The 13,416-nt window shown below is 40.2% G+C and overlaps 2 protein-coding genes across 2 annotated transcripts; one reads left to right on the top strand and one right to left on the bottom strand.

The window, feature by feature from the left end:
* On the top strand, positions 1–13,416 carry mcoln3a (mucolipin TRP cation channel 3a; the record flags this gene model as incomplete). The annotated part of the gene is made up of 12 exons (XM_083889606.1): positions 1–177; positions 264–431; positions 773–926; positions 1,195–1,276; positions 1,356–1,452; positions 1,570–1,669; positions 2,351–2,463; positions 9,048–9,197; positions 9,280–9,381; positions 9,754–9,876; positions 11,114–11,320; positions 13,276–13,416. The coding sequence occupies 12 exons, from the start codon at positions 1–3 to the stop codon at positions 13,414–13,416; spliced, it is 1,614 nt and encodes a 537-aa protein (XP_083745732.1).
* Positions 6,179–7,708, bottom strand: LOC310926857 (7-alpha-hydroxycholest-4-en-3-one 12-alpha-hydroxylase-like; the record flags this gene model as incomplete). Its single annotated transcript, XM_083889063.1, has 1 exon — positions 6,179–7,708. The coding sequence occupies one exon, from the start codon at positions 7,706–7,708 to the stop codon at positions 6,179–6,181; it is 1,530 nt and encodes a 509-aa protein (XP_083745189.1).

Consider the following 13,416-nt stretch of genomic DNA (forward strand, 5'->3'; position numbering starts at 1 on the left):
ATGGAGGACTCACAATCTCTGCTGAGTGCTCACACTCTGGAGTCAAAGGTGGTGGAGGACTTCAGACGAAGGCTCAAGTACTTCTTCATGAACCCCTGTGAAAAATACAGAGCCAGGGGTCGCAAGCCATGGAAACTGATGTTACAAATAGTCAAAATTGTCATCATTACAGTCCAGGTATTGTATGAAAACAGTGACCCTAAATGTGAACATAGGGTGGATAAATAACCGTCTCACATGCACGTTATTGTCTCCCGCTTCAGTTAGTGACTTTTGGACTGAGCAACGAAATGATGGTCACCTTCAAAGATGAAAATCTCATGGCTTTCAGACATCTCTTTCTGAAAGAATACAAAGATCACCGGCTTGGGAGCTACGCACTTTACACCAAAGCAGATGTGTATGATCACATCTACTACGTTATCAACAGGGTACTGGAAATGCATTCACCGCATTTGCTTTGATTTTATATTTCAAACCAAATAAACGCTATGATTGATGCTTTTGTTCTTTGCAACCATTTACTAGCAACTACCAATATCGCTGTAATCTCTGTTTGCCTTGACATAAAACAATTACAGGGTGACACAAGTTCAAAATACTGCCTCTTTTAAGTCTTGGAGCTGATAGACTTAATCCACAATTTATGAATTATTTGACACTAACATACATTTGTTCATATTTAAAATGCATGTGCTACACTTTGAACCCAGTGTCACCTGAGGATTTCATGGCAAATGACTTTAATGGTATGAAAACTTCTTATTTGCAGTACACAGGACTCCAAAACCTGTCTGTAGGCAATCTTGCATATGGAAGAGTGGAAGGCGAGTACACCCCTTTGACTCTCTGCCAAGAATTGTACAGAAACAGCAGCATCAATCCTGGCAATGAGACCTTTGACATCGATCCACGCGTCGATAAAGGTACCTCAGCACAAAACACAAGCATCATGCTTTCATATTGTGCACATTTTTTTTTTAAATACGATATTTATTTATGGAAGCTGATTCATGGCACATATGGAACATAATCACACCATGGATTTACTTGTGACTCGGTAGAAAAGAGGAACCTAGTTAGTAATATCAACAAAAGCGTGGTAGAAATGGAGGAATGAATGTGAACTAGTTGCTCTGTTGACTTGAGGTGGAACTCCTTTGTAAGCATGTGGTCTGTGTTTCCCTCTCACAGACTGTATTTCCATATACCCTGTGCAGTCACTTGAAAACAGTAGCTTGGCCACACAGTTCGACTTCTCCTTAGATTTCAGAAGGTGACAGAACTTAAAACACTGTTCTCATAGCTGCTGATCCAAGTGGTGCCTGCCTGCTAATGTGTGCTTGTGTGTGTAGGCTGCTATCAGTGAACATCTACCTCACCCTGAAAACCATCAACCTGCAGACTGTGCGGCATCATGAGCTCCCAGACTGTTATGACTTCCATATAATGGTTGGTGACAATGTTTAAAAATGGCCACACATGCACTGGAATTGAATTCATGAACATACTTTTCCATCCTCAGAAATAACTAATAACAAATTTTTTTGTGTTTGTTTTGTATCACAGATCATGTTCAACAACCACGCACACAGTGGGAAGATAAAGGTCCATGTTGAAAACGATGTCAGGATTAATGAATGCAGAGAATGGAGTGTGGAAGGCACTTGTGAGTTTTTACTCAAACTAATGCTGCTTATATTTAGATTTATGTAATTTCTTGAAACAGCCAGCAGGGGGCATAGTGGCATTCTTTTGCGACAACTTTTGTGATCCACCTCAACCTTTGCTTTGTCCAAGAAAATACATACAATACAAGAAGTTTGCTTTAAATTTTAAACTTTAACTTTTTTATCCCTCAAAACTTTTGCATTAGGGAGCTGTATTAAAAGAGCTCAATCATAAGCATATAAGAAAATAAATGTTGATGCCGATTTGGTAGCTTGTTCCAATTGTGTGCAGCACAACAGCTAAATGCTGCTTCAACATATTTGGTTTGAATTCTAATTATTGTTATATATGATTATTACTATTACAAAGACAAAGATAGTAGATTCTGGGAAGCGCAGTGGGGAGATCACTCATATATCTGTCACTTGGCATCAATCTGAATGTGTTTTCTGTTTTTTAACAAAATTACTGGTGATACCGTAGAGACTTTTGTCTCTGAGGAAGGAAGATGGACTAAAGCCGTGATTAAACTATCTATATCTTAGTATATCTAGATTTCTTTAATATGCTAAAATGTATTTTCCCACTCACTATTGATGCATCTGTTGAGTTCACTTATGCCTTGGGCCGGCTCTGCCAGTATGCAACGACTAAACTACAATCTGTGGCTTTCCTTCAGCTGGGAAGAACGATTATCTCCTCCTGTGGTTTGACGCTGTGGTTATCCTCGCTTGTTTCACTTCTCTCATCCTCTGCACACGATCTGTCATCAATGGAATCCAACTGCAGTTTGTAAGTTCTAATATGCTCTTCTCATGTTTGATTAATTCATTTTATGGTCTCGGACAGTGTTATCATTCATTATACTTACCAAGTGCTTGTCTATTGGATAAACTTTTTTAGGTTTATGTGCAGCTATTCCCAAACTCAAGAAGGCCTGGGCTCACTTTGAAATGTGAAAATCCTCTGAGGTCCACACCCAGAACTTAAATCAGGACTGTGAACACAAAAAACTTGGAGAAATAATTCACATATATATCATAGATTTCATGTGAACATGGGATAGATTAATAATCAGTCCACTTGACTTGATTTCTGAATGTGTCCATCTCAGCTGACGTTGGGCGATAGGTGGGGTACACCCTGGACAGTTCGATCTTTCAACACATGCGTTTGGTTATTTCAGCAGTGCTCCATGTAACATTTGAAAGCCTCACAACAAAGCACTCACTTTCAAAGTATTTTTCCATTATACAGTTCTCGCACAGGCTCATTTCCATTAGTGATAGTACCTAGTCTGGTGAGGTTCCAAGCGAGCTGAGCTGATACTAAAATGTGACGTAGACAGACTGCCGTTCACTGATTGGTCAGAGAGTGTCGTCAAATTGGAAGAGTCGTGTGCGCGGCGTCCGACACAAAAACATTTTCATAAAAAACTTTAGATCAGTTAAAAAGACTTCCAAATCCTGAAAACATGGGCTAATCTCCAGCATTTAGCAAAGGACATTTCTAAAATCTCAATATTTAACAGAGGAATCTGGTGTATTTAGTGACAGCATGTGTCATGGATCTGCTCTCCGGTCATGCAGGAAGTACTGAACACATCTTTTTTAATGAACTGATTCTAATGATTCTGTCCACCGGAAAAAAGAACTGCTTTGCTCTTCACTAGTTTGTGTGTTTGTGTCGCGTATAAATTGATGTCAGGTCAGTTTTGTGCAGTCATGTTATGATGACTCTGCCCACATTGAGCAGGTACTATAGTAATGGAAAACACCATGTGACTGATACCAAACCAAGTAGAGCCAAGTCGAGCCGAATAGTGCTAGAACCGTATAATGGAAAAGTGCAATTATAGAAACCTCTTATATGTACTCCAGTAAAGCCTTGCTTTACAGAGAGTGCCATTTTTCCACAGAAGGTTCACCGCAGAACATGGTATTATATAATGAATTCACCAATACGTAAGCACATTTTTATTTTGCATTAGCATGCTGCTACTTTGAGGCTAACCTGGCAAACCTGTTTCCAAAGTTAAGCTAGCGAGGCTACGATTAGCATTAGCGTAGGGCTAACATAATACAAACACTGTGCAACCTCATTAGGGACAACACAAATGTTTTTTTTTCGATTAGCATTAGCGTAGCTAGCTGTTTTGGGGACAGTATCTATGTTCCCCGGGTCCTATGTTCCCCGGGTCCTATGTTCCCCGGGTCCTATGTTCCCCGGGTCCTATGTTCCCCGGGTCCTATGTTCCCCGGGTCCTATGTTCCCCGGGTCCTATGTTCCCCGGGTCCAGTCCCGGCGGCATGGGCGGGCATTGGGGGGCCGTGCCCGCCCACAGAGTCAGCCGTGCCCCCCCTGGGCTTTTTATACAGTCCATGGCTGGGAGCTTTTTATTTTATTTGGGTTTTGTTTTTTACATCGGAGTGGCCAGCTCTCTATTATTTCTATCTTGGTTTATCGATCATACAATTCAACCAATCCAACCAACGAACGAAGGCAACATGCTGGCCAATCACAGGTGGTGGGGGCGGGTCACCGATGAGATGGTACGCTGTTAGCACTTGACGTTTATGGTCGCTAGTTACTAGCAGCGCCATTCACTTCTACTGGAAACCGAAACACTGAAGTAAAGAGTAACACTGGCGTAAACATTCATCAGGGGGTGCCACAAGTCTTCGTTTCGCTCGCAGCATTCGCTGTCCACCAGTTAGCTCCGTAAGCTCCTTGTGTCATTTAGCGCGCCTACAGTGGAACTGGAGCGGTCTGTTTATTAAAGGAAAACAGCAGCGCTACAAATAACCAGCGTACCTGTGTAACTGCGTATGTGTGCCTCTGTTTTTAAAGTTTAGCGTTACTTTAGAGACACATTTTAACAATCGGGAGCACGTAAACATGACGTCACACGCATCTTTTTCCGGTCAGTTGCCATGGAAACGTGTCATGCGGCGTATAGTGCCCAGCGCCCCAAAATATTTTTTTAGATTTTTTTGTTATCATGTAATATTCGTGAAACATTTAGGTAACCAGTAGGGCTGCAACAATGAATAAATCTTTAGAGAGGTTTTTTTTTTTTTTTTTTTTTTACAATTAATACAAACTTTGTGATATGTCTTCTTAAATGTGAATATTGTCTGGTTTCTTTGCTCCATTTGCCAAAAAAAATCCTTAAAACTAGGTTCCAGGTGAGCCTAGTTTGAGTGAGTGTAACTCGCCTGCATGATGCAGGTGAGTTACACTCACTCACTCACAAACTTTAGGTTACGTGTAGGCAGAAGGGAAACACTGCTTTGTGCTGCTCCTTGTGCTCCCCAGCTGCTTTAGCTACTTCTTCCAGTATGAATGTTTACTTCAGTGTTCAGGTTGACATCCGTGCTTCTTTTTCCAGTAGTGAAGCAGCTGCATGGTGCTATCTTCTTGAATACATGCTTTATTTGATAAATGTACACAGCACGACACATTTTTTTTTTTGTAGATTTTGTGATGAACTGCCCCTTTTTAGTAAGAGCAAAATTATTTCTCCACACTGTAGGAGTGGTCACAGAGCCATACTGTTCACCCTGAAGCAAATAAATAAATAAAATAGGCTATAAAAAATAGGTTGAAAAAGTTTGCCCCCCTGAAAAAATGTAATGCCCCCCCTTAAATGTTTTTCTGCAGCCGGGTCTGCCCGGGTCCTATGTTCCCCGCCTTGTATGTGACCGGGTAACATAGGACCCTTTCTCTAACCCTACCCCTAAGGGTACATAGGACCCGGGGAACATAGGTACGACCCCGCTGTTTTGTCAGCCACAATTTAAAAAGCTCCAGGATGTCACTGTGTGTGTTTGTGTATAGACATTTAAAAATGACCCTAGGGAGTGAATCCAGTTTCAAAGTACATGCAGGGCAATCTTGCACGTCTCTATTTGTGATATAAATCATATTTTTAAAAATGTGCAGTTATTCAAGGCAAGGAAACAGTTGTATCAGTTAAACAGTTGAACATCTTTATTGCTTTCTATCAATTATGAAATGAAATATTTGTGGGTTGGAAAAGTGATTCGGTGACGTCTTTTTCCATCTGCTTGTGGAACAAGATTTGTTTTGGTTAAGGCAAGACAATTTTACATGGTAAACATTGTAAACATTTTAAAACATTGCCCATATTTTTTATTTTAATTGACTTCACGTGAATGCCGTACCATGATAACTTTATCAAACAAACAAACAAACAAATCATAATCAAAAACATTTTAGATGGGATTTAATAGAATTAAGAAATCTGAACTAACCTTGTTGAACTTTACAACAAATGCTGAACAAACTTGTGTTGGTAACAGCACACAAACAAACAAAATAAATGTATTATATATATATACCGTAAATATCATTTTAAACCCACGCCCATTATGTCCCGATCACTCATTGGATATCACATCAAAGATAAAACTTCACTCATGAATCTTTTTGTTTCACAATTGTCAGCTATAAGCTTTATAAATGCGAGAAATAAGACACTGGTTTAATATCTGAGTCTGTACCGAAACTGAACATCATTGGCAGGCTGCATGGATCCAATGCCCCATCTGGTAAAACCAGGTCTCTTCTCATCAGGATTCTTCAGCTCAAACTCAAAATAGACCAACATGAGGAAAACAAACTGCTTAATCTGACTCCAGGCATAGTAACGCCCAGGACACATTGAGATCCCAGTGCCAAAGGGCATGCTGTAATACTTCACCTTCTTCCCCTTCTTGTAGAAATCTGTTTTCTTGCTCCCGTCTGGATTGAGAAAGCGGTCATATTTGAATGAAATTGGGTCAGCGTGGACCTCTGGGTCCATTTGAACTGCACTGTAAGGGAACACTGCCACTCGGTCACCTTTGCGAATGAAATATTCACGACCATCTGCCATCTTGAAAGTCGTATCCTGAAGCACATCTCTCGGGAGGAGGGGTGCAGCAGTGAGTCGGAGACTCTCTTCCACAGCACTGTCCAGGATGGATGCTTTCATCAGCATTTCATCAGTCAGGTTGAATAAAGGACCACCACGTCGGACTTCCTGTCCTGATTCCTTCACAATCCTATCTACCTCTTCCTTTACTGCTGCCATGGCCTCTGGGTCTTTCATGAGGAAGAAGAGCAACCAGAAGGAGGCTGGCCCTGGGTTGCCCTGAGAGGCCCAAAGAAGTACAAACATGTACCTGTCAATCATTGACTCCTTCATACCCGTATCATTTCTGAACTGCTGTATGTCCCATATCCAGCGGCTGAGGTTGTCCTTGTTCTTCAACTTTTCTACTGACAGAGCTTTCCAGAAAATCTTCTTCAGCCTCTTTGTCTCAGATTTTTCCTTGGGTGTTTGCAACTGGATCATCTCGTCGGGGAAGAGATGGTCATATTTACGCCACTCGGAGAATAAGGCCGCCATCTCAGTTCTATCTTTCTCAATCGCTTTCTCTTCACTTCCTTCTGACTCAGGTGGTGTGTTCCCAAACAGAGACAAGAAGCCGGCCCCAAAATTGATAACGCAGCTGTACATAAAGAGTCCATCCTCTATCCAGGTGCTTTTGTCTGCAGCTGCATCAATTCTGTGCAACATCAGATTCTGAAAATTAGTCATCAATGATTGTATCATTACCTTCAGGCCATCTCCCTTGAGATACTTGTTGCTGGAGCTCTGGACAATGTGGTGCACATCCTCTTGAGGTTGATAATCAAACACTCTATACAAAATACTCCTTGCAAGCTTCTTGAAGTCAAATTTTTCTCTACTGTCCTTTTCAAATTGTGCAAATGATAGAGGATCCTGAATGAATGTAGTATAAAACCCTCCCAGCTGTATTGTGACAACATCGCCATGCTTTTGCTTCATCCTCTCGAGGAATTGCATTGTATTGCTGCGAAACTCCAAGAGATGACCCAGCCAAGGGATGAGCCCCTTATCCAAAGGGGGCTCTCCTGGCTTCCGCCTTCGAAACACACCAAGAAGGTAAAGTCCTCCGATCAGAGAGGCAAGAATGCCAATTAGGACAGTGAGCAGGAGTCCCATGACTGATTTGCACTACTACACACTGACATGTAGAATATGGACTAAAGCTTCACATCCTGCTGCATAAAAATATTTTATGCTCCTCCTTTTGTGTGACATCATTTCCAGCTTTAGGGAAGTCATTAACTATGTAAACCTGACACAATTTGCATGTGAGGACAGAGTTTCCTCTTTTTAAATGAAAGAGAATAAAAAAATGTTTTTTATTTGAGAAATAAAAAAAACCCAGTACAAATTTGATATAATCCACAGTAACATTTAATGTGAACAACAAAACACTAAAAGTCATATAACCACAACTCAATTCACTACTTAATCTTTTTTATGTGAGGATTTAAATTATTTGAACAGCTATAGTCATGTCAAAGTGTTTATGTATTTAAAAACAAACAATACAATAACATTTCAAGATGTTATTGTATTGTACACACACACACACACACACACACACACACACACACACACACACACACACACACACACACACACACACACACACACACACACACACACACACACACACACACACACACACACCTTTAGTGTCATACCCTGGGGCTATGCCTTCAGCTAATTCTCAAATATACTGTAATCCTTTCCATCATACTACTTCTAACATATATAAGTAGCATACTAGCCCTTTATTTTATATTATATTATATATATTATTATTTATTTTATATATATTGTATAAATAATAAAGGGCTAGTATGCTATTTATATACATGTTAGTAAACACCTAGTTAATGGCGAATACTGTATGAATTCCCTAATCGAAAGTGTTACCCATAATTCATGGCTGAGAGAAAATGATAGTCAATGATCATCATGGAGGATCATGCATCTCATAATGCTGAGGACTGAGAGGTCCTTGAGATGGGCTTTGTGAGTTTGTAATCATTTTTGAGTAATTGTGGAAGTGTTTATTTACCCTCTCGACTTCTCCTTCCCTAGGGGTTGCCAAAGCCCAAACTGGTAAATGAGACCATTACCTCCTCATTACCTCCCAGTGTTGTTACACCCAACATTTATGACTTCAAAACTGTGTAGCGTAATTATTCGTTTTGCCCTGTGATGGACTAGTGACGTGTCCCAGCTTTCGCCCTGTGTCACCACCCCGACCCTCGAGTGGAAGATAAAACGGTAGAAGATGAATGAATGAATGAATGAATGAATGAATGAGCTGTTTTACAAAATAAACATTTCTACAAGATGCTTCAAATGCTGAATTAAAGTGATGGAACTTTCCAACGATAAGATTGGGCCTCAAATATTAACATTTTTCCTTGGTTTGAGTTCGATTGACTTGCTCTAAGCGTCCTTATCTCTTTGTACACAGGAATTCAACACCTTCTTCAATGCGTACTACAATAAAGCTGTCACGTGGCCAGACCGCATGGAGTTTGTGAATGGCTGGTATATCCTCATAATTGTCAGTGACACATTGTCCATCGCTGGATCAGCACTCAAAATTGGAATACAAACAAAGGTTTGTCATTGCTTATATTTCCACATATTAGTCACTGCAGTTTTGATTTTGGAGCTTGGCATTTGATTTCTCTCTTTGGCAGTTCCTGACAAACTATGACGTGTGCAGTATCTTGCTGGGAACTGCCACAATGCTGGTCTGGGTTGGCGTGATCCGTTACCTTGGTTTCTTCAAGAAGTACAATGTGAGAACTTCAGCGTCGCAACTTTTTGTTTTCACATCATACAACTGTTTGAAGCTGTGATGGCCCTGAAGGGCAAAACACCCCTACAGAATAACTAAGCACAAACACAAATAACTAACCACATACACAAATAACTAAGCACATATGCAAATAAACAATTAAATAAGCACATATGCAAATAAACAATTAAATAAGCACATATGCAAATAAGAACACATGCAATTAAATAAGCACATATGCAAATAAGAACACATGCAATTAAATAAACACATAAGCACATATGCAATTAACTAAATACTACACATATAACTGCACACATCTGCAAATTTGCTAAAAAGCAAAACAAAAACACTGACACTTGTTTCCTCCTAGATCTTGATCCTAACCCTCAGAGCTGCGTTCCCAAACGTAATCCGATTTTGCTGCTGTGCAGCCATGATCTACCTGGGATACTGCTTCTGTGGTTGGATTGTGCTTGGGCCTTATCATGACAAAGTATGGAAGTCATAATTGATGCCAAGAGTTATCTTGGCATTATGAATTCTATTTTAATATAATATACAGTACTGTGCAAAAGTTTCAGGGCACCACCAGCTCTGTTTTTTTTTTCTGTATGTCAAATTCTGTGATCATGTGAATTTGGAATGAAGTGATGCGACTTAAAGCTGGTCTTATATAGTAGCGAGGTGTCAATGAGTTTAAGTCATGCAACATGTGTATGTAATGCTCAAGCATGTCTTGAATAAACCTGGCGTAAAAGACATTTTTTTTTTTACAGCAGATATTTCTTTAAATGAAATAGTAGGACAAATACAGGATTTACCAGTAACATTAATTAAGGTTCCACTCCTGTATTAAAGTGATAGTTCGGAATTTTGGACCTATTTTCCAACTCAGCCGGTGTGATGGAGACGTCTGGAGACGTTTTCAAGAAATTTCATTCAGTTCTTCTAGTTGCCGAGTTCGCTGATGCTATGGCTAGCGTAAGTCAATGATACAAGTTAGCATGGCATTAGAAACACTCATACAGACTCCACAGTGCACCAGAGGCAAATCGATTATAACGGCAGACTATCGATGTACATATCTGTGTTGATAGAATGTTTGAAATAAAACCAACCTTGCAATTTGAAGGATTTATGTCTCAGCAGCAGCAGCAGCGCGTCATACTTCCGGCAGCGGCGGACTGAAGTATAGTGCTGAGAAAGTAGTCCCTCAAAAATTCATGCGATGCGACGTTAGTTTTGTTTCAAATATTATTCTATCAACACAGATATGTACATCGATAGTCTGCCGTTACAATCGATTTGCCTCGGGTGCACTGTGGAGTCGTTATGAGTGTTTTTAATGCCATGCTAACTTGTATCATTGACTTGCGCTAGCCATAGCATCAGCGAACTCGGCAACTAGAAGAACTGAATGAAATTTCTTGAAAACGTCTCCAGACGTCTCCATCACACCGGCTGAGTTGGAAAATAGGTCTTATGTCCAAAATTCCGAACTATCCCTTTAACATAGCTGTGTTATTGTTCAAGTGCAAGGGTAAAAAACTGCATGCATATTTTCTGGATGTGTTCCAGTAAAGTGAAATAGAAATAATTATCCTCTTGCTAAAACAACAAATCTAATGGTGGCCTAAGACTTCTGCACAGTACTGTAGATGATAGCATTGTGATGTTCTCTGATCGATAAAAACTACATTTGTCAACATTTTTTTCCGGACATTGGACAGTTCCGGACCTTTGACAGGGTCACAGAGTGTCTCTTCTCTCTCATCAATGGAGACGACATGTACGCCACCTTCCTGCACATGAGAGACAAGAGCTACATGGTGTGGCTTTTCAGCAGAGTCTACCTCTACTCCTTCATCTCTCTCTTCATCTACATGGTGCTCAGCCTCTTCATCGCACTCATCACTGACACCTATGAGACCATCAAGGTCAGTTTGAGTCACCAGAGAGATAGATAAGGTTTTATCCATCTATCAATCAGAGTGCATCAGACATCATCATCATTTTATATTTATTTATGAAAACAGCTCTGAAAAGCAAAAGCAAAATTATATTAAATTATTATATATGATTAATATTGATATATTAGTCTAAGTAGTTTTATTTGTACAGCACATACCATCCAATCCAGAAAAGGTAGTTGCCAACCAACTCACAGTGCTGGGACCTGTACTTTATACTCTGTATATGCTGGCTGTGGTTCATATGATACACAGTTTGAATATTACACATCACTTTTATGCGCATGACACACAGCTCCATTTTACATTTAATGAAAAGAGAAGCCGAATCTCACCCATTGATAGATAGATAGATAGATAGATAGATAGATAGATAGATAGATAGATAGATAGATAGATAGATAGATAGATAGATAGATAGATAGATAGATAGAAGCACAGGAAGCACAGCCTGCTCTGCCCTTTTTTGTAGAGTGAATTGAATCGAATCATAGTGGATGCCTTTAACAGGTGGAATATTGCACAGGAAAGAGGCACACCCTCCAGTGTTTGTTTATTATTGCAACAGCCCTGGGATATGTAATGTTTTTCAGGCTGTTTGTTCTGGCTTTTATTGTCCTGTACCGTCCTCCCCGTGGGATGTGGTAAAGTGGCCACACAATTCTCATGCTGGGTTAAAAGTCAACGAGTTTTAAGACAGGATTTAAAAGTCTTCAGGGTAGAGGCCAGTTTGACATGGGTGGGGAGCTCATTCCACAGTTTGGGTGCCAGCAATGAGAACACTCGGTCACCTCATTTTACAAAGAGTAAAATATAAAATGTATCCTAAAATCAACATTGTTACATCCCTTAAAAAAAAATTTCTCAGTCGCTTTGGTGCTTTTCTCACATCACTATTTACATTTGCACAGCAGTTAGTGCATTTCTCAAAATAATTAGTGCAAACTGCAAAACCTAGTGGATAACCTGCAAAAGCATGTTGCTCAAAGTGGATAGTCCATTCCTCAAAATCAAGTATTCATGTCAATGAACCTGCCAGTGTCATCAAAATGAGAAGCCTTGACACCATCGTTTATGAACAAGATAGTTAAATGGCTTTGTCATGTTTTCATTATGACTGTTTATTCTCTCAGTGTTTTCCAATGCAAAAAAAAGGTCAGAACTCAGTGACACTACCTGAAAATGCTCAAGACAGCAACTATACACTACTTGTACAGCCATTTGAAAACTACAGTAAAGATACACATTGCTGTAGTTAGTTGAGTAAGATATTATGAGATGTTGGATTACTGTCCAATACTATACATACCTGTTCTCCCTACCAAATGTTTGAATGATTGAATTTACAGTGGTTCTTCAACATTTGGTTGCACCCTCTGACCAGCCTCAGCCATTGTGAGGCCGTGATTGACAACATGGTCCACAACTGTAGCTCTAATTTCATTAGGAATCTGCCTATGTGTTTGGTCTCCTCTCCCTCTTCCCATGTTTTGTCCCCTTCCCCTTCCTTCACACATCCTCACCCCTCTTCCACAATGCTGACCTTCCATGTGTCACAGAATTGTAGAAATGGTACTCACTATGTCCTTTTAATATTACAAGCCATGTTTCCACAGCCTTTAAAGTTCTGTTTCAGTTCTGTTCAAAACAGATGAGTCTGCTGCTGAGAGAAAGAGAGAGGGACGGACACAGTGAGACAGCATCTACTCAGCAGAAAAGCCAACACAAGCTAGTGAAGATAAAGACAATAAGTCACTTATTTTTAAATGTATTATTTCATTTTGCATAGAGTCTGCCAGTTTTGCCAAATGTGAACTCGTCCTGCATTTATTAAATTCCCTCGACTACAAAAAAAAAGTGTTTGTCACCAACCAACCATGTTGTTTGAGTGGCCTCCTCACACTGAAACGATTCTTTTCCAGCATCACCAGCAAGACAAGGTGCCCGTGTCCCAGCTTCAGGCCTTCATAGCAGAGTGCAGGGACCAGCCTGAGTCTGGAAGATACCTGACTGATGAGGGGTCAGCATCGTGCTGCTTCTCACCAAGCTTTTGCTGTGGATGA

This window comes from Microchirus variegatus (assembly GCF_963457635.1).
Source record: "Microchirus variegatus genome assembly, chromosome: 5".
Lineage (NCBI taxonomy): Eukaryota > Metazoa > Chordata > Actinopteri > Pleuronectiformes > Soleidae > Microchirus > Microchirus variegatus.